General features: G+C 39.4%; 1 protein-coding gene across 1 annotated transcript in view; it reads right to left on the minus strand.

Annotated features, from left to right (window-relative positions):
* LOC139142413 (metabotropic glutamate receptor 3-like) overlaps positions 1-25,943 on the minus strand; it is a 30,563-nt gene extending 4,620 nt beyond the window's left edge. Inside the window, exons 1-2 of the mRNA XM_070712337.1 lie at positions 25,806-25,943; positions 22,987-25,555 (exon numbers count right to left, since the gene is read on the minus strand). Coding sequence (XP_070568438.1) covers positions 22,987-25,098 — 2,112 coding nt within the window. The 5' untranslated portion in view covers positions 25,099-25,555; positions 25,806-25,943. The remainder of the gene's footprint in view (positions 1-22,986; positions 25,556-25,805) is intronic.
* Between the last annotated feature and the right edge of the window lie 536 nt (positions 25,944-26,479).

The raw sequence follows: 26,479 nt of genomic DNA on the forward strand, positions 1-26,479 counted from the left end.
TGGTTCGCTATCGTGAGGTTGTGGTTTATTTTTAAGGTAGTTCTTACCATAAACAAAAATGTTAACACTTTTTTCCTTTTGTAAGCTTTGCTATAACTTGATCGACAGTATGTTTGCCTAGTACAGTAGACCGGGGGGGGGGGGGGCAATCGTCTATCCCTGACATTTCCCCGGCTTAGTTTACATGCAAAACCAAAGTATTAAGGACGTCATGTAATGCGTACGTGACAAAAAGCAAAAATACTGTAGGATATATACTGTGTTGGCGGTTAGGTGAGAAACTTCTGGGGCATATATCTCAACTTTTTTGTCTTTCTATCTAGTCCATTCCTTGCATTTATGACACAATTTACTTGATACATGATACTTCGACATTAATATCACACATTTATATGACTCATTCGGAAACCACTTTTTTTCAAATCCTTGTCTCCGAGTCATACACGTTTGTTAAGATTCTCGGATGAAGCTGAAAGCGCCTCGAGTATGAACTAGTAATCCGATTTGAAGAAAACAAGAATATTATTTTAAGAGGGGGATCCATGACACAAGGGAACGCCACCGACCGTTTTGATCATGTACAGCACGCCCACTGAGATCAAACTTTTTTAAAACCTCTATCAAAGGCTTGGTGGAAGCGATACAAAAGTTTGAGTAAGTATTGAGTTCACCATGTTGCTGGGATTGACTATGACGAGGCATCGAACAATCTTTGTCAACAGACAGTGCAGTGAGGTACATTCTAGCTGATGTAAAACTTTTTCGATAGTTAACAACAAAAACCCAAATTGTCATACATATTACATACATACATACATACATACATACATACATACATACATACATACATACATACATACATACATACATACATACATACATACAGAGAGACAGGCAAAGAGACAGAGATAGATGGATAGATAGATAGATAGATAGATAGATAGATAGATCGATAGATAGATAGATAGATAGATAGATAGATAGATAGATAGATAGATCGATAGATAGATAGATAGATAGATCGATAGATATTAGATAGATAGATAGATTGAAGCGTGGTATTTTCCCCGAATAACATTGCCAATGACGACATAATAAGTCCCCTAACCCATCCAAGTTCATGTGCACCTTTAATACGATAGTAAACACCTATTGCCTGGTCATGAGGGCTATAGCGACCGTCTATTACCCCGAGGGGCCGTGTGTTACCAGAAACACATAGCTATTCCCCGAGGCCGTAGGCCGAGGGGTATAGCGATGTGTTTCTGGTATCGCACGGCCACGAGGGGTAATAGACGAGCGCTATAGCCCGAATAAAGACCAGACTATAGGTGTTTTATAACACACCACATGCTCATGTTGTATTGTTATATAGTTTTTAATGTGTTTTGATATTTTGCACTGCAACAATCCATTGTGACAAGTTTACTGGGCGATGTTTCCACAGCGCTTTCAGTTGTACGTAGTACCACTTTCTTTCAAAAAATATTCTAAGCATACCTAGCGACATCCTTAGTTGCACTTTAATCTTTTCCGTCGATGAGCTATTCAAGTTCTTACGCTGTTTGAATGTTGGAAAATGTTGGAAAATCTGTTTTAGAGAATGTGTCGTCACCTATCCCGGACGCACATCACGTTCTAGTCACCCGCCATTGTTGCGAAGCTGCAGACGACACTACTGTCACGTGACCGGGCACTTTTCCAACTTTGGTCAGAACTATTTCCCTAGGGAAATAGCTGTACAAAAAATACCTCTGACGTATTCTGGCGAATCGCGACACGGAATGAGCATGTGGCGTGTTATAACAGTAGATACATCTCTTCGCGTCCCATTCAATAGTTTTCACAAAGTTGCTTTTGACTCAAACTTCGCCATGACAATCAATCAATTGATGGTTTTACAATACACTAACGCTTGGACTTTGTAGGGCTCTGTAAGGTTTTTTCGCTTTATGAAAAGAAAATTTGTACCTATTTATTTCCAGCTGGTATTTCACAATAAGAGCTAGCACATATTTTATACTTTTAACACAGAATATATAATTCAAATTCAAATAATTTATTATTCACAAATACATGTAGGAATTTGCCTTCAGGCTAATCAAATAAAGATTAAAACAGTACAAATGGCAAAAGCATTCTATAAAATGGGACTCAATTATACAGTGAAAGGTTAAAAATACACACACAAAATAAAAATTGAAACACTTGCAAACGGGAGATCAACTGGAAGTTTGAAACAAATATATCGAGTTTGAGTTTAAAAATGAAACTGCTGGTGGAATAAATGACTCGTTGAACATGTTTTTCTTTGCAAGAGGGAACCTACAACGTCTCCCTGACGGGAGTTTCTGTAAGTAACCATAAAGAGAGTGGTCAGAATCTTTGATAGTGTTGTACGCTTTCCTTTTCACAGCCTAATGGCAACGGTTTACCAAAAAAAGTGACGACAGCAAATATTTTTTTCTGCCATCCTCACAATACGAGAAAGCTATTTATATTTCTATAATTAATTTTAGTGAGCCTAAAATGCTACCCCTTTTTGCCGCCTGTTTCCAAAGATTTCCCGTTTACCTCGGCGGCCATACTTTGTCAAAAATCAGCTTCCTACTTTTCGAGTCAGCAAACTCAATTAATTCACAGCATTAGTGCAATCCATTATGAACAGGAACGAATGTTTTTTTATAAATATATACAAGCCGGGTCACAATAAAGCTCCCCCTTGAAGCAATTAATTTTCCACGTGTACATGCAACTTACTGGTTTGAATGATAATCTAATATCCAGTGTATAATGTTTGTCTTTTATGATCGTCAAATATCTCGGTTGGAAACAAGTTAATCTGATTAATACACTGAAAATCATCAACTCTTCCAAGTTCGAGCTATGACCTAAATATTAAGAGTGTTCCATCAAAAACTGCACTCTGGATCCCTCAAATTGTAGCGTTATATTTCAGTCAATTTTTTAACTTTCTTCTCTGAGCTTAAAATGGCTTATATACAAAGCTACAGAGACTGGGTATCTTTGTTGACTTTTTTCTCTCATAATTGTCAAAAACCTATGGAAGTGAGGATCTCTATAATGACATCTTCTGGAAGGTATTGTTTTCTCAGGTTGTATGCAAGAGCGATGTTCCTTTGTTTTTCGTGCTCTGTTGTTGATGTTTTTGCCTTTCACTCCGCTGTACAAATATGTATTGCGATTTTGTTAACCCCTTTTGTATATAGGTCGGTGACCTTGAAATACAAATAAACGTGCACTATATGAGTGCACCTGAACTGAACTAAGCTATACGACAGTGTGTTCGGTCAGTTGGCGAGTGTGTGCGATATATTCCAATATATTGCGTGACAGAGACGATAAACACGCGTGGCGCTAAACTACATGTACGTATTTACTTTCAGGTATAGGAGTTCCGTGTTCCGGCTCGCAGGGACATTTATGTCTGCATAATTAGCGCGTACTGATATTCATATTTATCCCTTCGGCAATATTACCACTCTCAGTCGTCCGTTAGCCTGCAGGTAACACGTAATTACAATATTTGCTTTGCGTCATGCGACGACAACTGTGTGTACATTCCTTTTGTACGACGACGCGGTTGGTTGTAATTCACCATTCTAGTGTAACTTGTCAGACAGACAGCGAAAAATTTATTGCCTTGCAGTGCAAACTTTAAGCTTCTTGCAATAGTTAAAGATTACGTTCAATACGGGATGGTATGAGAGGTCATCTACAATCTAACGTCCTTGTCCGTCCCCGTTTAAGGAACATGAATAAAAATTCTTAACCCTTTGAGCGCCAAAGTCAATTTTTGTTGCCTACATAAAATATATCCCAGTGAATATTTTTCAGATGCTAAAATTTTAATAAAAAAGTATAGCAAATGAAATATTATGTCCATTTGGTAAATTTATTTTAAAAATTACAGAAAAATTCATAAAAGTTAGTTAAATGTTGCACTAAAATTTAAGCGGGCAAAATGTTGCACTGAAATTTTAGCGGGAAAAATGTTGCACTGAAATTTTAGCGGGAAAAATTATAGCACTCAAAGGGTTAACCAGCACCCGTGCTCTCTATATAATGGAATGAAAGCATAGCTGTTTACATTGCGGCGTGCTTTTTGATAATGTGTCTTGTTCAACCAGTTTCCGCACAGCTAGTGTCTACAGTTTTTTAGGATGCAGAAATATTACAAAATATGATGTTAGTGATGATTTCAAAGCATAAAGCTGCGCTGCGCAGACGAAAAGGCGTCGATGTGATCATACAATCACGCGAGTGCCTTCATTTACTGCGAAAGCTTTCTATAAACGATTTTGACAAATTTTTTGAGTGGATTTACATCCTGCGAAAAAAACTGAAAACCACTCTGGTCTTATATTAACTTCATTTGGGGATTCCCATTAATGGAATCTTAGGCTCCGTGCCGCTGATTTTTTCAGCATCAATTCTATTACTCAGCGCATGAATGACGTCAGCGGGACTTCTCTATGAATATTGATTTTCTCTAATGAAAATAATTTCAAACCACAGCCTAACAGCAACACCTTAAACGAAAACATCCAATGTTGTTCTGCTCCCACAAATTATAAAAAAATATCCCGGTGTATTCATTACAGAGTAGAATCAAGAAAAACGGACTATACCATTTAACGGACCATACCATTTAATGTACTTGGACAACCATTAACTTTGTTTATCGGGGCATACTCTTGACACCAGCCGCCTTTATTTGAAAATACTGATGTTATGTCGCTGAACTATAATGGTCCTGCAACTAGATCTTTCGAATATTGTTGCGCGTAATTATAAGGAAATATACAAACGAGAACTGCTTTCAATTAATTCAAAGTGCATGCAATTAAGTGGAATGCGCCTTAGGGACAAATATTTGGACTCTCACGTTTTTTACAATTATTTTCTGCTCTACCTCTCTGTTAGTGCTGGTTAAGAATTGTTATTCATATCCCTTTACCAGCTCTGTTGAGGTTCATTTTGAAGCTCTTGCAATTCATAGCTAGGACTTGAATTTTAGTTTTGTGAAACTGAAAATGTTTATGTCTTCCCGTGGAGTTTACTCACGGGTGGCGGCCATTTTGAATTTCAAATATTGGGTTAAGTTATTTTTTTCTCTAGAACCGAAATTGTGCGCGGTGGCCCATATTGTTATTATTGCTTTGTTCAGACAGCGGTTGAAAGTTTCGTCGTGAAAAGTTCGAGCTAATTGAAGTTTGTTTAAAGTCTTTCAATTTTGAGGCGTGTACTTCCTTAACACCTGTTAGGCCGAAATAGAAAAACGTTCTCACATCCGGTTTTTCATATTCGCTTCGATAAAAAACTTGGGTACGAGACAGACAGACAGACAGACAGAGACAGAGAGACAGACAGACAGAGGATCGTCAAACGTTGTGACGTATCTTTAATATTGGTATTCCATTACTTTCTTTTATTCTTTTATTTCCTTTATCATTTTCATAACTTTAACTACCTCGTTGAACCGTACATAGATGTACGTACTTTCATGTCCATTGGAATACCCAGCAGGGATTACTATAACGAGGCAGTGTACCTGTACATGCAGGGCGGTCCATGTTTTCATGGGTGACTTGCAGACATAAGAGATGTCGCTTATGGTAGAATGACCTCTCCTGCTATGGGGGTCACATACCATTAACATTGAGACACCGAACTTAATCAGAGCCACCATGAAATACCCTGACGACCACTGCGGAGTAAAAAAATAAAACAAGCTTAAGCAGCGCCTGGTCGCAGTGCGGAACACTGTAACCGAATTCCATACATTCTTTTGTACTCGTCACTTCATGGCATGGCCCTGACAGTGACCTTATACAGGATAAATAGGCGCAAAACTTCTGCCAGAGAAGGTCATACCTGAACGTACATTTATGAGAAAACTAAAAACGACGGTTGTTTGACGTACAAATATTTGATCTGCAATTACATCTTTAGCTGTGACATCGTAAAGACAACTGTCCCTTTTTAATTTTATGATTATCGTGTATAATTTATTTCTTTTTTATGATGGTGACTGATATAGAAGCAACCTTTGGTTCATCTGTATTTGTTCAACATTGAGAGAGAGAGAGAGAGAGAGAGAGAGAGAGAGAGAGAGAGAGAGAGAGAGAGAGAGAGAGAGAGAGAGAGAGAGAGAGAGAGAGAGAGAGAGAGAGAGAGAGAGAGAGAAGTCACCGAGAAATAAAACTGACAGAATCCGTACATGTAAGCTTCAACGCTTGTTTCCAGAAACTTACTTTACTACCAGTTTGTTTAAAGTTTGATATATCATAGAATGAATAGTTTGTGTAATGTTTGGCTCCTAGTTAAGTTGCCCTAAGCGTATCATGAAAATAATTTTATAAATACATAGAGTCGTTAATGTTAATGAATCTCAGAGGTTTTTGAACAACGACAGAATAAACATGGATAATCACTGTTTATTTATCAATAAAAGTGTGATGAACTTTGTCGAGTAAGTTAAGGCAAATAACAGACTAGATGCGACGAAACCATTGCTGTAGAGATGCGGCACCGCTGTGAATGAAACCTATGCTGTACCTTTCTCTAGTCGTCGGCAACCATTCGTCAGTGAAAAATAGTTCTGCAGAGTTAAAGATGGCTTATACATGACTTAGGAGATGTGATTTTTGGTAAAGCTTAATTACACGAATTTGGCCTTTGAACTCTGATTTATATCCTTGCTGTTTTTTCGACTCACTCTGGCAACGAGAAAAGATACTGCAGATTCAGGAATGACGATTCTTCGGGTATAGGTAGAGCTAGCGGAAAATTATGTCGTGGTGCCACTGCATCAAGCTCTGGATTAAGGTAGAACGCACCTCGGGGACAGACATTCGGACTCTCAAACGTTTACAATTCTCTTCTGATATACCACATGTGGGGGTTCATTTTAAAGCTCTTGGTGAAAAAAAAACTTTTCAGCAGCATAGTTTTTCGAAATTCGAAATTTTTTATTTTTCTCCATAGAGTTAACACAGGGATGGCGGCCATTTTGAATTTCTATTATCGGTAAATCTTGAGTAGTTTGTTTCTCTAGTACCAAAATTTGCACGGTGACCCCCTATTTCTATTCTTGATTTCGAAAAAGAATGATTGAAAGATTCCTTGAGGGAAGTTTGAGCAAAATCTTAAGTCTTTCACTTTCGAGGTGCATACTACCTTAAAACGAATGAATCTGTTCTCTGGTGTAGATTTCACTATTCCGTGATGCCCCATTGTACGTTTTCATTTGTTCAGTCGACTGCTCGATATTGTAAGCTCCACAAAGGTCTCAGAGTCAAAGGTCACCGTGTATCTCTGCGATTGCACAAACGATCAGGACTTTATTGAAATTGACGAGTCCGATTCGACCAAATTACAGGGTCGTTTTAAATTCTGCTGTGTATTGTTCAAAATATAAATTTCGGATCCGGTTTTGGAAGAATCAGAATATTTTAATTTTTAGATGTTGAGTCTTAGGATGATTTTTTTTCAAACAAAATGAGATTTAATGATATTTCCATAATAAATAAACTGGAGGTACAGTTATTAGGTAGTTTGAACTTCAAACGATCATTATTAAAGTACTTTTGCTTGCTGATATAAACCTCGCTCAGCGACCTCTGATAATTATTCTGATATTTTACAAGGCCATTAAGATTTGAATGTTCCTGTAGGCAAATTATAAGGAAATATCAAGGTACTATCATGTAAGAGTGTAAACGCTAATCTTCGTGCCACTAGCAGTCAAAAGTTAGTTGTCACTAATCCGCAGAATGAAACTGAAGTCAGCTGAAATTTAAATCATGTGACATTTACATTTCACGCGCACTTTGCTAGTCTAGCGATGTTTCTTTCGGCAGGGTAAGGGACTCTCGCCCAACAAAGCAACTGCAGCACGCCAAGCTGGCCAAGCCGCGCGGTCCCACTGATATTAACAAGTCGGAGAGATGTTTATTCCTTCTCTTTAGGTTTTGGTTACAGAGACACTGGGATGGGTGAAAACATCCAATGTTTGAACAGTTTTTGACAAGTCATAGTCGCATAAGCAATTATTCCGAGCACACCTTAAAAACCAAAAATGAAAGCTTGTCGTTTCCATGACGAAGGCTGTGAGTGGGGAAAGATCACGTGATGTCATTATCACCTCGTAAGAAGATTTTTACTCGTTGCGTGTCCGGCGGCACAGGAAACATCCCATTATGGTGCTAGCGAGCGCACAAATTTACCCTGCGTAGTTTTTTTTATGTGAGAATATTTATTGGACGTTGTGAAACTCTCCTGATAATACGAGGCTTACAGAGAACACAGGAAAATGGCAGCTAGTCTCCGCTGTTGACAGACACGCCAATTGTGGCAACTCTTTGATACGACGTGGTATTTTTAAATAAGGATAACCAAGCAGTCGATTTTTATGTTGCCTGGGGACATATATTCGCTGTGTGACTGCACATCTGTCAGACTAGCGATTTAGCTGAACTCTCTCCAAACATCCGTTATAAATTTTTCTCCACAAGTGATAATTTACAGCCTCAATGACTGGTGTTTTTTAAGATGAGGCATAGTTTGCTCGTTTCTGTTTTTCTTTTAAATGCAAGCGAGGCTGCGGATCAACTTTATTGTATCAACGAGACAATTTACTATCGATTCCGTCCGATAGGTATCGAATTCTTGGTTGCGATTCAAGCACAAATATCTGAGTAATGGGTGGTAGACTAACAGCGACGAAGATTTGAAAATGACAGTCGACTTGACCCGAACTCCGGTCATCGTCGTCATCATCATCATCATCATCGTCATTATCATCATCATCATCATCGTCGTCGTCGTCGTTGTCGTCGTCGTCATCATCATCATCATCATCATCATAATCATCATCATAATCATCGTCATCATCATTATCGTCATTATCATCATAATCATCTTCGTCCTCGTCTTTATTATCATCAAAGATCATCATCATTATAATTATCATCAAAATCTTCATTATCATTATATCATCATGATCATTATCATTATCATCATTTGCCACAATCCTTTTTGACGCCACAATAAATGTATAATGTTCATGATCGTACGTTACCATTTTCACTTGGAGGTCAAATAGTTTGCTCTAAGCATCACCATGTAAATCAAACATTTACTTTCGATCTTTTACAAATTAGCTTATGAAATACATAAAAGATACATAAAAGATACATAAAATAGAACGGGGACATAACAAACAGAGACAGGAAACGTATAGATTTCTGAACAACCCGGATTGGGTTGAGTTCTCTGCAATCTCGGCGAACAATCATACCGTTACAACGTGTTGAAGTATTAACGACTACATGACCCGCTTGCTGGCGATATCGGATAGCATAGTAAACTGGGAAAGACCTCGACACAGATGAAAACATCTTTTACATTAAATACATGTACACGACTGTCGAGGGATCGCCGCTAAATAATCCACGGCGAGTTCGATCATCCGATGTGATTTCCACTTTCTTCATCAATAATTTACCCCACATTTCTCTCTTCTACTCAAACCCGGATGATTTATCCATGCGATTGTAGGGGTGTGCCAGCTGTAAATCTGGCGTGGGTTTCAGCTGGTATAGAAACTGGAGATACCTGACAGGGACTTAAGAAGTATCTTCTAGAGGCGAGACAGATGATCAAGATTCACTGGTGTAGCTTATCTTTAGAAGACGTAAAGTTTATGGTGATGTGACTGAAAATCCATTAAAATACATTACAGTAAATTTTCAACGACATAAAGAGACATACTGCATGCAATAAAGGAACGTACTTTAAGATGACATGAGCGACAAATAGTGTGTCAAACCAAATTTCGAGCAATCGAGAAAGATTTAACTGAAAACGTGTGTTTTTTTTCACCTGTTGTGAGATTAATACTCTGGAAAAATTCAAATTAAAATATAACTTTCAAATCCAGCTACAAATAAATGTTAAACGGGTACAAACTACTTTCGATGAAGACTTGCCACAGGCGCGGCGTCACAGTGTTACAAACTTTTTACATGTCAACTAAACTAATACGAGAAAGCTTTAGCCATGACGTCTAAAGCGCAGTCGTTTGCTATATTTCATAAACTTGCCGTCAACACTTGTTACCATGGTGACTGCACGGTTACATATCTGATGTATAGAAAAGCAAAATATCGCGCTGTCATATTTGATATTTTGCATTTTGTTATTTCGACTGCGGCTCGCACCAAGATCATATACTTTTGGTTATCGTTACAGATGCGCATGTAGAAATACCAATTACGTTATTTTCTCTGTTCCTACCATGAAACCATTAGGGTAGCGCCTCGAAACTGACACGCTTAAACTTTTGTCCAAACTTTCTTCAAGGATATTCTAAACCATGCTCTATCAAAATCAATGATAAAAATTAAATATTAGACGTTACTGTAGAAATGTTGGTACTGAGAAACAAATTACCTCAAATTTACCTTCATTTGAAATCCAAAATGGCCGCCATTCTTGTGTTAACTCTACGATACCGGGAAAAAATCGATTTTAACAAAATTAGGCGATAAACAAGAACTTCAAACTGGGCCATAACAAGAGGTACACCATAGAAGTATCGTAAAAAATTAAAATCCAAATATTTGTCCCTGGGGCGCATTCTACCAAAATAGTAAAAGAGAATCTGTTCGCTGACACTTATTGACAGCAATGTGGTTGTAGGTGACAAACGTTTGCTCAAGTGGTGATTACTTTAATTTTAGAAGAAAAGAGTTAAAGACGGTCAATATTTTGATACTTTTGTGGAAAAATTGAATAATTCTGATAACAACTTGGTTTCATATTGACACACCTGTCCATGTATCTATCGAAATCGTACTAGTTTACGTCATCATGAGCAAGCTATATCTAACCCCTTTTTTCATCAAGTCTGACTTGAAGTCGAGATCAACCTACAATTTTTTTACAGTAATATAGATCTCTTTCAAGCGGCAAGGTTTGAAAATTATTAAACAAATCGTTGAGAATGATTTCCAAAACATCATTACATACATGAGTGCTCATAGGTTTGTCGAATGAGGGGACCAAAAATATTTCAACAGCCAATTACTCACAGACTTATGGTGGTGTTTTAGAGGCGTGCATCAATAACTTGCAGCATTGCTAATACCAGAGAATGATAACATCAAAGACAGTCAAACGCAAACGCCATAGCATGCAAATTGCTAAGCAACCGTTGCTAAGGGGAGTATTTAGGGTATTATTCTTAAACAAACACAAAACATGTCATTCAGAACGCACAGAGACGGTTAGCTGCTCACCATAGACCATATGACGTCATAGAGTTATTAATGAGTTGAGAGGTTTTAAAAATTTTACCGTCTTAGTTTTCGAATACTTTATTTCTCTCTCCCATTGAGTTAACACAAGGATGACGGCCATTTTGAACTTCTAATATCTGTATATGTTAGGTGATTTGTTTCTATGGAACCATAGTTTGCACGGTGACCTATTAATTTTATTCTTGATTTGGTAAGAGAATGGTTGAAAGTTTTGTTAAGGTAGTATGCACCTCGAAAGTGAAAGACTTAAACTTTTGCTCTAACTTTCCTCAAGGAATCTTTCAATCATTCTCTTTCAAAACCAAGAATAAAAATAGGGGGTCACCGTGCAAATTTTGGTACTAGAGAAACAAATTACCCAAGATTTACGGATATTAGAAATTCAAAATGGCCGCCATCCCTGTGTTAACTCTATAGAGAAAAATAAAAATTTCGAAAAACTAAGCCGGTGAAAAGTTTTCTTTCACCAAAAGCTTTAAAATGAACCCCAACATGTGGTATATCAGAAGAGAATTATAAAAGTTTGAGAGTCCGAATGTCTGTCCCCGAGGTGCGTTCTACCTTAAGGGATGTTGACGCAATTAAAGTTTAAGTCTAAGCTTTCACTTTCGAGGCGTATACTACCTTAAGTACGATTTGCTACGGTGTGCTGCTAATGGCGTGTTTGTATGGAGACATGTACAAAGATCTATACAGAAGTAAACCTTTTTTTACTCGACCCTTCGAAAAAATATGACTCCGATAAAAACAAGAAAAATATTTATGTCCATATATGCTTGATAAATGCTTTTGTTACTTGCAAAGAGTACTGGCCGTGTTGAAGTGGATGCGATAACTTTTGAGCAAAACAGAATTAATTAAATGCATATATTATCGGGAGACATTAATTTTGCTGACTATTGCTTTTAAAAGTGATAATTTATCGCTTTTAAAGTGCGACATCGTTATGAAAAAGCAGTCCTTTATTAAGGGTGATAAAAAACACAGCTAGACATGATCGTATATATGTATGTACGTGTTTCTATGCAAATGTGCACATATTACAGCCTGAGGTGTGTTACTTCAGCTAGTTCATATTTATGTATCATTCGGGGCATAAAAGATAACGTGATATAAATCAGTGTTTCCTCTTAATGCTGTCTTGTATATTTGATCACATTTCAACAGCTAACACTTCTGGTTGTACACTTTACCGTGCTTGTACCAGGACGTTTTCGCCCCTCGCGGCCATTAATCAGAAAACGCATGTAAATCCTTGCCAAGCCAAACACAAACAGCGCCGATGACTGGTACGCCATGGCCTATTTCAATTATATCCTTCAGAGCGTAAAATAAATCACGAAGGTCCTATAGGTCCTTGATTTAAATCCTCGAGCAAACGATTTCCTCGTCTGAACGGGTAACGTCAAAGACGTGAGATTTTCATTTCTGACGACAAGAACAAGTGTTGTTTACACAGCTGTGGCGGATTTCTGAAAGTGTCGAGAGGCATTGGTTTTGATTTTTGATCACAATGGGATAATCTTTTCGATTGCTTCAACAATTTCCCAGCAATTAGCTGCTTTTACTTCTTATAATGTTAGTTTATCTCCTCCCTTAGCGAACTGATGAACAGTCAGGAAGAACTTCGATTCTTTCATTTTGTCTGCTTCTACAGTGAACTCTGTAAATGAAATGATACTGGGACTGTGCGAAGGAGCCATGTATTTGAAAACGTCTGAAGCTCATCCTCGCATGAAACGATCTACAAACTGGCTTTTCGTCAGTCCTGTTTTCATGTTCGCTTTTGAAAATCAAATATTAGAAGAAAATTACGCAAGGCAGAAAACTTTTATCACGCAGGACCTCGTATATGCAATGGAACATTCTGAATAAATTTGTGGTCGCTATGTGTTATTATTACCGCCGTTTTTAAACATTTTTTTGTGTGATTTCATGTGGTTGCAAACGTACCTATGATAAAAAAAAACCGCGTCATAGCTTTGTGAGAAAATCGGGATAAGATAAGAAATGAGAGTATCTTTGTTGACCGAACATTATGAAGCTTCATGGTTTCCAAATCGTTTGAAGAGTTTCTCCAGATCTGCTGACATTCATCGTCAGTGGATGTAATTCCTATAGACTAATCCAGTGGGATTATTATGGGTTTATGATAATACATTGCTGCTCAGCTTCTTTTGTATATATAAAGTAGAACGCGCCTGCGGAACAGAAAGTCAGACTCTCAACATTTTGCGATATTCTTTTGGCCTACAACTTTGGAGGAGGGGGCTGGGCTCATTTTGAAGCCTATGGAGAAAAAAAAGAAAGTTTTCACCGGCTTCGTTTTGCGAAAATTGGCAATTTTATTTTCCCATTGAGGCAACACAGGGATTGCGGTCGAATTTCAAATATCGGTAAATATTGGATGGTTTGTTTCAGTAGTTTCAAGATTTGCACAAAGACCCCTGATTTTTATTTTGGATTTTGATAGAGAAATCGTTCTATTTTATATTGGATTTTCGTCTCGTATGGAAAAGCAGGCTATTTTCATTTGTTTATAGACCTAAAAATTTTGAGAGAAAGTCATGTAAGAGCGGCGTGCAATAAAAATAAATTAGCCCTTACGTGGAACTATGTACCCTCAGGGCATGAGACCATTTATATATATATATATATATATATATATATATATATATATATATATATATATATATATATATATATATATATATATATATATATAATATATATACATGCATAACCGTCCATATATATATATAGTATATATATATATATATCTATATATATATATATAATATATATTATATATTATATATATATATATATATATATATAACCGTCCATCATTTGGATGAAAATGTTCCCGTTAACGTCTTAAGCTTGTTATCAATGTTGTGTGAAATCTGTGTAAAGTTAGTAAAATAATCTAAATACCCCTTCCCAAAATTTTTGCTAGCTTATTCAACCGTGAATCAATGAGAACGGGGCAAGATCGTCGCAAACAGTACATGTACAAAAACAGTATACCTTAATAGACAGTGTTTGTGTTAATCTAATTCCATCTGAACAACCAAATCATCTTTGACGGATCGAACGTGTGCACTAAGTCAACACATTGCGAAATCGTACGATCCGTGAATGAACGACGTCAGAGTTGTTTCCATGGTGATAGTCTGTTATTGCACAATTGATGTGGTGAAAGTTTAACTTATATATCAGGCGATGATGGGAGTCGACTTGCCTTTCAGAACGGTCTTTGCGCGATGGAATATCGATTGGAAAAATCTTGATTGCATCTTGTGATGTTAACTGTAATACTTCATTCGCCTCGATATTCTTAATATTCATGTAATTTTCTGAATAAATGTCAACGTTGACTTTGACCTCTGAAAGTCACTTTAATTTTTCAATTTACTCGAAGCAAGATATTCATAGTGACAAGTCCTTGAAGTTGACATTGACACGTTGTAAAGAATGGATGATACTATTCCTCAATACTGTGTGTCATCTTAAATCAGAAACACGACACAGGTGCAGTTAATTGGCCGACACAGTGACTTATTCACCCTGAATCCTAAACTCGCGCATGTTTTTTTATGATCATATATATATATATATATATATATATGCATTCATATGTGTATGTATGTATGTATGTATGTATGTATGTATGTATGTATGTATGTATGTATGTATGTATGTATGTATGTATGTATGTATGTATGTATGTATGTATGTATAGGAGTTAGGACAGGTTTTATACACAATACCTCTCGGAAATGATCACGTGACCAAACAGGGACGAATCAGGGAGACGTTTTAAAACAAATAGACGACAGCTGTCTTCTTTCATTGAAAGGAAAGGATTACAGGGTAGTGGGTTGGCGATGGTTTTGAATTCCTTTCTTCCCGGACGTAGGAATCGGTTTGTAATCGATAGTCATCGGGACATTACTCGATACTTGCAGTGTGTGTGCATAGTGAATTTACACTTCAAATTATAAAGGGCGTAGATCGTCACCCGAGCGAGCGCGGAAATGCGAGTCCAATACAATTATTTGCATACAGCGGAGTTGTGATGGTAATGTTTCCTTTCATGAGAGGTAAAGTTTAGAAACTGCATTCTGATATGGATACAAGGCGTATACGTTACTTCAAAGTTTGAGCCGACAAACTTACGACGTTTAGAATCTGCATTCTGATTTGGCTGCAAGGCGTATATGTTACTTCAAAGTTTGACCCGACAAACTTACTCCATGGAAAGCTGGTACTCATACATGTACCGACACACGACGCACACATAGGCACCTCGTGTGTTGTCGTTCAAAATGTAGAAGAAATGAAACAAAATAGTGATTTTTATCTCACGTGCATAGTAAACTAGAGCGCTAGCGAGAGCACCTGTACACGATCCTTGCAGACCCTGATAAGATATCTTAGTCTACTGCGAGACAGGTGGGAGTGCGCACTGGAGTTCCAAAATATCAGATCATCATAACATTCCCAGTCAGCTAGTCGTATGTTTAAAGAGTTCAGTCTGATATTTACGCGCTGACGTCACAGAGACCTACTGCTGTAATCTTCACTGTCGGTCAATATACCAGGCAATCTACATTTGTTACGCTCGATAAACTGTCAAAACATCCGCGTAGAACATTTTTTATGGCGCGCGTGGCTAATTTTACTCGGTTCAATGGATAAGCTACGCCTTTGATGCATGTCACGCAATGCTAAGCTATTCCGCAGAGCTCATGACATTTAGCCAGCGGTGTAGTGTCAGCCTAAATAGACTTTTTAAACTGTACGTACCCTTCATCATGTTGCGATTGAAGTTAAGGGGAATACGAGTTGAGGATACAGCCTCGGTCATAATGCTTTCAGTAACCGAAGTTGACTATGACAAACGTAAAGTCTCAAATTTTCTCCATTAGACATTATCCACAAATTTACGTTTCTAAACTTACGCAGCTACAAAATTATCACCATACAATGGTCACTACGTGGAAATTTCCGCCACTTTTAAGTTTAAACAAGATCACACAAAAGAAATCCTGTTCTCGAAAGTTCTCATTCAAGTTTTTACTGAGCACTGATTTAAAGGTGTGACGCTATCTCCTTTTCGTTCAATCTTGAACCGACCTTCACACGCCATTGCAACGTGAGGGACGCTTCGATTTTAGATGTTTACGAGAGAGGGCATAGGATGCGCTTACTAAGGGGACTTGACCTAAAAATGGGTACAATACTTTGCAGATAGACTGATTGTTAGGGATAGTTTGAAGCTTGTGCAGTAAATGAAATGCTTGCCATATTGCTTTTATTATAATCGATAAGATAACTTTCTTCGTACGGGATTTGCAGTCATTTTAATTTTAATAAATCGTTAAATTTTAGATTATCTATTCTTCTTGTATTGAAATTTACATGATGACCCTGATGCTGAAGTGAATTGTTGAAATTTTTCTTGGGGAAAGTTTAACAGATCTCAATTTCACAGATGAACTGAAATGACGAAAGTTCAGAGGACGAAGTATTATGTTTCTCAGTCTAATTTTGCTTTCCATGTGGTCCGTACGGTATTCGTTAATTGTTGGTGATAACAATGGACAGATATTCGAAAGCCGCGTGACGTAAGTGTCATTAGTTCCGACAGCTGTGGTCAAATGGCGCTCGGGTGTGCATTGTATTTTCCGCCAATTGCTTTCAAAGATTTTATATGTCAGATTTTATGAATAAGCAAATTATACATAATTATTTTCGTCATTCTACACACTCATGCTCGTGCCTGAATAATGATTAAGATAAATAGTTTTGGGGTGAACACGTTTAACAATTTTCAAGTTAATACAGCATATTTTCTCCTACTTGAAAGTGTCACCCACAATGGCCAATGCCAAACGCAGCACATTTTTCACAAATCGATGGCCCGGTGCCAGAGGGGCTTATCCCCTGTGTTGAAGCATAGGTGATACGCCCCTCTTACTCTGGGCCATCGATTTGACGTTGGCGTCTGTGATCAAGAACGAATCTACTCAACTAACGACATTCTGGCACCCTTATGGAAAACAATGTAAGCCGAGAGGAAATTATGAATGGGCGTTTCTTGTCCAGGTTAGATGACCCCGATAACCCAAGAGCGTAGAAAACTCCGCCAATTTAATGAAACAGTAAACTACACGAGACCGTCCTGTCAACTTCTGACCATACCAAACGGCAACTTGTGATAGACCAGCTGCAGCTTCATATGTTGATTCGCCGTGATTTGATTTGTTTTATGCCTTTTTTGGCAAGACTAAAGATTAATGAACAAAAAGAAATTTGTTTGAATTGTTAGAAACCAAGCCCACTCATACCATCACTTATTTAGAGCCCCCCTCCCTGAGGAAATTCTTTTGAATTCGCAACAAGAGCCGTGTCTGCTAATCTTAAGTCGTATGTCTCCTCTATTTTACAAGGTGAATTGCAATAAATTTCTGTTATCAGTCCACAAAACAATGCCCCTGCCAACTTGACGTCCAAAACAGCCCACTGAAGGTGACCAGCTCATATAATTGCCAGTGAAAAATAACTGCTGTTACAGACCAGTCTCAAATAACAACACGCCAGCTGTTCAATTATTAACTTAAGTGTCCTTGGCTATCTAGGTCATATTCTCTTACCGGTGCGGGGGTTTAATTTGTCGTCATCCAACTTTGATTTCATTCCATCTTTCCCGGAATCGATCATGAGACAGGAAATTATGACTATTGTCAGTTTTTTAATATTATGAAGATGTAATTCATTCGCTTTAGCTGAATTCTATGAATTTAAAGTTGAGTTTTCCCTGGTGTAAAGTCAATGCTAGCATGAAAATTGACGTTTTCATTGCCGAAGGCTTTTCTGTAGATATATTTTTTTTTCTTACTCAGTCCAAGTATTATGGTAAGTGATTTCATATACATCTACAATAATATTGATAAAATGAAATTTACTGGGTAACAATAGTACAATGCATATATCGCTGATTTGGAGAATACAATGGAATTCGCGATTGTCGCTATGGGTAAATGCCTATGTTTATGTCAATGCAGAGTCAAACTTTTCAACCAATTCAAAGCTTCCCTGACACAAATAGTGAGAAATGTCTCACGTGTTTCTGTTTGTTTTGCCACAGTCGACTTAATCGTGTAATCCGAATGTTTTCATCAAACGTGTTAGCTTACGCGAGTGTACATCCAAACCGAATCAACCGGTTTTTTTATCCGTGAACTCTGATCGAGCCCTTGTGATGATATTTGTGATCTAGATACTGCATGTTCACAGAGCCTCCAACATCGGACAAGATTTGGATCGATATAATCCTAGGACAACGGAAAGGAAGTTTACTCGTACCCAGCTCGAGTTTATATTTTCAAAGACTTCTTGCCAAGGCAGATCTCATATCAAAGTATTGTTCATAAGATGAAGATTCTCAGAAGTCCCAGGAAACGTTGGACTCTAAAATTCGAGGTTTTCGTCAGATTTGATACGCGTCTCGCGTTTTTTGGCACACAAAAACCAAAGTCTACGACCTTGATCGCTGCACTGCAATTTACGCAAAGAATATCCAAGCCGTACATTACAGGCGACTGTGTTACATCAGACTGAGTGCATTAGGCAAAAAAAATAAATTTTGCTGTTCCGATAACGTGATTTTCAAAAATAGGATAGGCAGGTCGGCAGGAATTTTGTTTCCAAAATATTTTTTATTTTTAAAAATGCATTTCCAGAAAAATGTATCATACATATAAAAGGAAAAAAACATAAGGCATTCTCATTCAAGCAAAAAGCAAATGCCAAGTACGAACGCGTGATTTTACAGTTTTTTTTTTGTTCTTTTTTTTACTTCCGTGTTTACGTACTAGCTGTAAAAAGTTTAGGGTCGGCAGGTAAAAATGGAGTAGGTCGGGTTATCGGAACAGCACAATTTGTTTTGTTCGACCATATAATTCGGCGAAGGCAGAGGCCGCTCTTTGAAGGTTTCGCCTTTCTTTATCAGGCTTAGGATTAGACCGTAAATACCAGAAACACTTGAGGCAAGAAAAAGCTCACTTTATGCCATCCATATTTTACTCTTTCATTGCTGTAATAAACCGTTCTTCGTGCCTGTTACGATAATAAAAAACCCGCCCCTTGGGATAATTCTTTTTAAAATTCTTGTTGACACAATTGTACATATGCAATGCCCAGCAGTGCAATGCGTAAATCTGTATTTGACAAGGGTCGGGAAATGAAGGCATATCGCATGGTCCAGATGAACAATCCCTGGCAGAGAGAATTTATTGACGTTATCATTTTCATGTGCAAAATATTGCATATAAGTCAGTCTGAGATTTATAATACTTCCTGGCATATGAGAATTGTTTATGTGACGTAGGTCCCGTTCTGACTCCAAAATGTTTGTGCGGTAAAATGCGTACGTTTATACGACTTAAATGTCACATCCCAGGAAGGGGTTTATTGCCATTCAAATACCTGCGGTCAGCTAGGTGAAAATTTACGCTTCAATATAGCCCCCATGAGTGGACGCCATTTGCACTTTCCCACGTTCACAGCGGGCTCGGTGATTATGTTAGCGTTTTACTGTGAGAATAAGTTTGAGTGTGCATACAAAATGAAAAAAACAGCAGCGATAGTTTCGACATTTGGCAGGTTGACTTGAAATGAGTGATGAATGTTTAAACAATTTCACCGTGAAACGTCACCCACAATACACATTGCAGAGTCAAGCGACAACAGTTTACGCACATAAGGCAAAGAAAAATAAAACATTTGTTTCTCATCCTAGACATATTGCAAAAATGATACGGTGACGCGGCATTTTTTCTCTCAATTTTTTTCTTCTTCAACGAACAAAAATGTGCAAAAACATGAAAACAACATAGAAATTCACGCAGAGAGAAATGCACAGTAGTGTTGCTTTAGTATTTGTGTATGGCAACAGTTCTGCGGTTTGACTTTTAGTGACGCAATGCACAGTTTTGACAGTTTAATATAACTGAATGGAATGTTAGCGTCAGTTATTTTGTTTACAGTTCTATTTTATACAGCACTCTCTTATGCACTATCGTCGCGTATTTTTGCGTTAATTTTTTTATTTTTTTATAAACAGGATGAAAAGGTTGACGCGGTGGGTCTGAATTGCCGCGCGCGAGGATGAGAAACAAACTTTATATTTTTCTTGGCCTAAACGTCAAGCCGATAGTGTTGTGGTATCGAGACGTTTGAGTGAGATTTAAGACCCCCTGTCACGACGGGGCCTGGCATATCTTTGTTGCCAGAAATTGAAAACACTTATCCGCTCTCTGCTCGATTGGATAATCTCGTGAGAAGTGGACCGTGCGGCGTTATCGCCCGTTAGCCAAAGTGTGATGGATGGGAGGGAGTCAACCTGATCGATGGCTCTGATGAAATGCACCAGAAAGTAAATCTTTCTCGAAGCGAGTTCTCCCGCTCACATAGCTTTGAGATATGGCGGGTGGCGCCCTTTTCACCCGTGGTCTTGACACAGCATTTTTTTCATTGTGTTAATTGTTGATAACTCGTTTGCCCCTCGGTGTGAAGTCGAGAGCGAGTACTGCGTATTTCAAACGATAGCTCCCTTCGGAAGCTTTACAAGATTAACCGGTTGAGATCGACGGGATTTAAACAAGATTTACGCTGATCGTTTCTCATTTAGTATTGGACAAGTTGAATTGCCCGGTATTAGTGTCACTTCTGTCACACTAGAGTGGAGGGTTTAATGGGATTGTGCACTCGTGACCTGAATATCAACACTCGGAACTTTCTACACACATAGCCAGTACAAGACAACGTTGTCCGGTACAACTTAACCACTGTGACAACAACATTGTTCGGGAAGTTCAAGAGCACATTGGCCTACTTTGCAACAGCCAGTTCGTCTGTGTTTAATGTCTGTGCACGATATGACATTTATAGATAAATATCCTTTTCATGTTAGCGTTGAGGTGGTTCCTAGTTTTAAAAGCTTCGAAAGATGTACAAAATTCACATGTGTATGTGTTACTGCGTTTAGACTGCCCCCCCCCTCCCCTCCGGACAGATATTCGGACTCTCAAATTTTTATCCGTTCTTTTCTGCTCTATCACTTGTTTTGGCTCATTTTAAAGCTCTTGGAGTAAGAAAATTGCAAATTTTATTTGCCCCGGGGGAGAATGATGGCGATTTGAATTTCAAATAACGGTATATTTTAGGTAATTTGTTTCTCTGATACCGAACTTACCCTAGATTGGGAGATAGAATCGTAGGAAATGTCATTGAGAAATGTTTCAGCAAAATCTGAAGTCTTTCACTTTGGAGGCGCATACTACTTTATGATATCGATGTCGTTATTGCTTCTCCGACGCCTGGCAAAGTCTGCTTTAGTGAGCATCATGTTTAAAATTGTTTGAAGTTATCGTTTACTCTGTGTTTGGCAGCAGCTTAAGTTTTTGATTTTCATAAAGAACTTGTCAGTGACTTATATCATTGTAACCTTATTTTCCACATAATAATTATGATCAGTTTACAGCTTGAAGACGACACTATACAAAACGGGACACAACACGTCAAAGTAATACAGAATAAAAAAAAGATCTTAGGGATCAGAGATTGAGTTTTATGATGGCCAACGATAAGCGACTCTCGGTGGTTCTATATTTACACCAGATAACACGATGACATATGGGTCAGTGCTGCAAAAGGTGTATTTGAAGTATGCGAGGGCTTTCGTCAGCTGAAAGCCACATACATGTATGTTAGTGTAATCCAAACCTAAAACAAACGATAGTCTTAAGGTTTCTGAAACTTAAATGCTCAAAATAACGGACTCTGCTAAGGTTTAATGACGCAATAATGTTATTTGAACACATTTACTCCAACATGTGCACATGAGAATCATGTATTTTTCCAAAGTTTTACCAGATTTTCAATGGTGTTTTTCTACGTTTTAGGGCGACATTTTTATTTTTGTGTTTCTCATCTCCTGACCGACCGTAAATTTCAGCTCCAACATGAAAATAAAAAAACTTTTTTTATTTGCGCCGCCTCTGAGGCGATCATCCTAGCAACAGCACCACCATCATCAAATTGTGAGATTGCAGCGACTCAGACTGAAAGGACAGAGAGCACAGAAAACTGAACTGAAAGACAAGAAATTGAAGTGACTGAATGGACAGAACATTGAACTGAAACAAATACCCCTTTTTTGTACTTAAAAATTGTAGAGACTGAATGGACAGAACAGTGAACTGAAACAAATACAGGGGGTTTAGTACTTGTTTTTTTTATTGCGACCGCCCGCCCTGCCCGAGTATTCCTCTGGAGATGAGAAACAAAAAAGGGGTCACCCTTATCAGGAATACGAGAGTTGGAGCTTTTGCAACGTTCACTCTAGTTCCCTTTTGATACATAGGCGTGATTGCGAAGTAAAACAGGTCGACGGACGGAATGGCGGACCGTCAGTGGTTGAGAAAAGTGTAGATAGTCATTAGAATGGTATATGACATGACGGTTTCGCATGGTCATCAGACAGACCCTTAAATAGATGGTTGAGAAGTACACAAACGAAAAAGTTGCATTAACTGTTCTTGAAACTTGAAATTTATCATGCACTTACCTGAAGAAATACGAGTAACATGGAAATGATGACCTGGGAACGAGGGCTGATAAATGGAGGGCGTTTTGTCGACTTCTTGCCGGCGTCGAATATGCGATAGATTCTGTTGGTCTTGGTGATGAGCGGGCTGTACGTGAACGTGAAGCTTACCATGAAGCCGAGCCTGTTAATGTAACAGGTGGCGGTGGTCGGCTTGGCGAGGAAACAGTAGACCAGGAGATAGGAGAGACTGATTCCGATGAACATTATGTAGCTTAGCTCTCTACTGGTCGCTTTCACCAACGGCGTGTTGTTGTAGTGGATGAACGCGGCTAAGGTCAGTGAGCTGAAGGCCAGACCAAGGGCGGCTAAAGTGGCCAGCATGATAGCCCAGGGATCTCCGTATTGGATGTACGACGGCGGTATGGGCTCGCATTTCGTGCTGTCTTCGTCCGGCCACATGTGCGGCTCGCACTCGGTGCACTTGGTGGCGTTCTGGGTTGTGATTTCGTTAGATCGACAGGGCACACAGTCCCAGCAGCAGACGTGCTCTCGAGGGATGGTAATTTCCCCCGGGGCACAGGGCACGCTGCAGAAGGACGGCCAGACTTGACCGTCGGGGAATCTTTCGTACCAGTGCGCAATATTGTCGGTGAAATTCAGCTTGTTATCGCCTCCCAGTGAGTCCCAAATGCCAACCTTCACCAATTGATAATCACCTCCGACAAGCTGTATCGTGTGTATGTCATACTTGCCCATAAGGTCACCATTTTCATCGAAGGCAATAGGTCCACTCGCCCCTTCAAATTTTAAATTGAGCATGTACTCCATCAAAAACGACTTGTTCTGACTCGCTATCAGCTGTTCACACTGTGCGTCCCTGCTTGTGCACAAGTCCCGTCGCATTTGTTCCCATCCCAGGGCGAATGTGTACACAGAATCGATGACCAATGACACCGAATTATCTCCAGAAAATCCTGGGCCGTAAGCCTCACTGCAGACCACGCCGGTTTCATCGGAGCATCCCAGGTAGGCGTCCCAGAATTCGTCGAACCAGGGATTTTTCGCGTTGTTTGACGGGTTCAATGTCCTGAAGTAGTCTTCAAATATTTGGAAATTGGCGGAGTACAAATTTATTTTGAGTACCCCGGCAGCAACGCGGCGATTTGCGTGCTCGATTTCGTCTATGCTGGCTGCCCATCCGTCGCTGCCTATAAGTATGAAATGGTCGGAGGCGTTCGCTCGGTCGATGGCGTAGAGAACTCCATTCGCCTCTTTCACCTGAACAAACATAACCAGAACTCGTGCCTTGGGGGATCTTAAAAGGGTCTGCACGATGTCGTCATAGTCGTCAGCGGTCATGAAAGCGGACACCTCCAACGACTCCGCGATGCATATCCCCGCTGCTTCGGCTTCTGCCTTGAGCTCTTTCTGTCCGTTCTTGCCGTAGTTGTCATCGGAGTGGACCAGGGAGACGAAACTCCAGTCGAAGAACTCCATGAGATCGATCATGGTCTGCACTTGGAGCTTGTCCGGCGGGCTCAGGCGCAGAAAGTACGGGAAACGGTCCTTGCTGCTCAGGTCGTCGCTGGTAGCGTAGTAGCTGATCTGAAAGATGTGGGCGAGCCCGAGAAGCTGCGCGGCGGGAATAGTGGTGAAACTCATCTCAGTTCCGATGACGGCGTCGATCCTTACATCCGAAATGGAGCCGTTGGTGCAAGTCCCAGTGCCGGTGACGCACTCACAGGTGTCCGTGCTGGCAAAGGTTTCGACGGGCAGGAATCGTAGAATCTGCGCCAGCGATGTCGCCTCCCGGGTGCACGTGTCGTAGATCTCGAAGCCGATTGTAATGTTCGGTAAGATGTCCGTGTTGTTGTTGATTTCCTCGATGGCGTAGACCATGGATTCCACACGGAGAAGCGTGCCGAGGTCCCGAAGCGACGTGCACTGCCTCTGGTCGCTGTAGTCGTGCAGCGGAAACAGACCGCCGATGATCAAATCGCCGGGCATGGAGTATTTCACGCCGGCTAAGTTCGGATAGTGGTTCGCCGTCGACATCGTCGACAGATGGTAAATTACCAGAAGGTACAAATACCCATTACAGAGTAGTTCTTTCGCTGTTGTTGATAGCATTTTGTATGAAACGACAGTGGCTGATTGAAAATGTACAGTATACAGCGAATAAAGTGCAGTTGGTTCCCTTTCTGAATGTAACAGAACGGATTAAAAACGTCCACAATGTTAACAGTCTGGCTTCAACTGAACAAACCAGCGGTACCCACACAGACGCAACTTTCAAGAACAAAAGCAAATCGTCGTGTATGTCTCTCTATGCACTGCGAGAATCCAACAATATGAGCGGCAGTAAAAATATGCTCAGATCGTCGGCTTTTCTATGACGCACGTCGAGAAAACCAGTCTTGAAACATATCTTGGCAGACGAAAACCGAGCTGCGCAGTGTATTTCCAGGCGTCGGCAACGCTTTGCCCGTCCTACTTTCTGAACGACGAATGACGATATGGAGCCGTTGCCTCAGCACGCGTCCCTGTAGCCTTGGGGCGATCACCTGATACAACACACATGCAGTACCTGTATAGGAAAGCAATAAAAGCATATTCGTTGTTGTATGGGTATATTAACTTCTGCGTGCTGTGTGATTTCAATCGAATTGCTTGTACATTAAAGCCCGTCGATGTTTACTTAACCCCTCCGCGGTGTCGATAATATATGTTTCGTTGTCTAGTTCCTGCGTTTGAATTATATAGCTTCCAACAGGCGACTTTGGTCGGTTTAATTATCTCTCGAGGTCGAATAAGGGCCAACTGCCCTCCCCACTTACCCTCAAATCTGTGTCTACCTCATAGATTCGCTAGAACCCCTCTAAAAACGTGGCATCACATAGAAAAGTTTACAGAATCACGACTGAAACGCAGCGTAACCTAAGTGGTATAGGAAAATGAATACGGGTACCGTCAATGTTAACATGAGTTAAATTAAAGGTCAAGGGTCAAGCAATAATATTGAGTAATGGCCATAAAATATGGTGACTGTCACCTATTACGTAAGAGATATAGACTTTGTGCGGACATAAACAGTGGAGCGGAAGACCGTGTTATTTGAATATGACAACATTGTGTCAAATCCGAGTCAGACATGACTGCACAGGCCACATCCCGGAGTGGAAATTATTTGATTAGAAGATTTTGCGCGATGAAAAACAGATAAAGACGAATATCGGAGAAGGCTTGAATGGAAAATATTTTCCTTTGTTAACGCTACCCTTACCAATTGTGGACAATTGCGAATCTGAGAAACCAAGACAGACGCGCGGACTCATGATATCATCACCCTACAGGGTCTTTTAGGGGGATGTTATAAGGCCTTGCTGCGCTTTAATGGCGGGAATGATTCACGATCTCGTTGAAAAGCGAATATTTATGTAATATGCGAAATTGGCTTGCCCGCTGGGAGAGAAATCGTTAGATAAGTTGAACCCACGTGTTCAGTAAGACT

Source organism: Ptychodera flava, chromosome 10 (genome assembly GCF_041260155.1).
Source record: "Ptychodera flava strain L36383 chromosome 10, AS_Pfla_20210202, whole genome shotgun sequence".
In the NCBI taxonomy this organism is placed as follows: domain Eukaryota; kingdom Metazoa; phylum Hemichordata; class Enteropneusta; family Ptychoderidae; genus Ptychodera; species Ptychodera flava.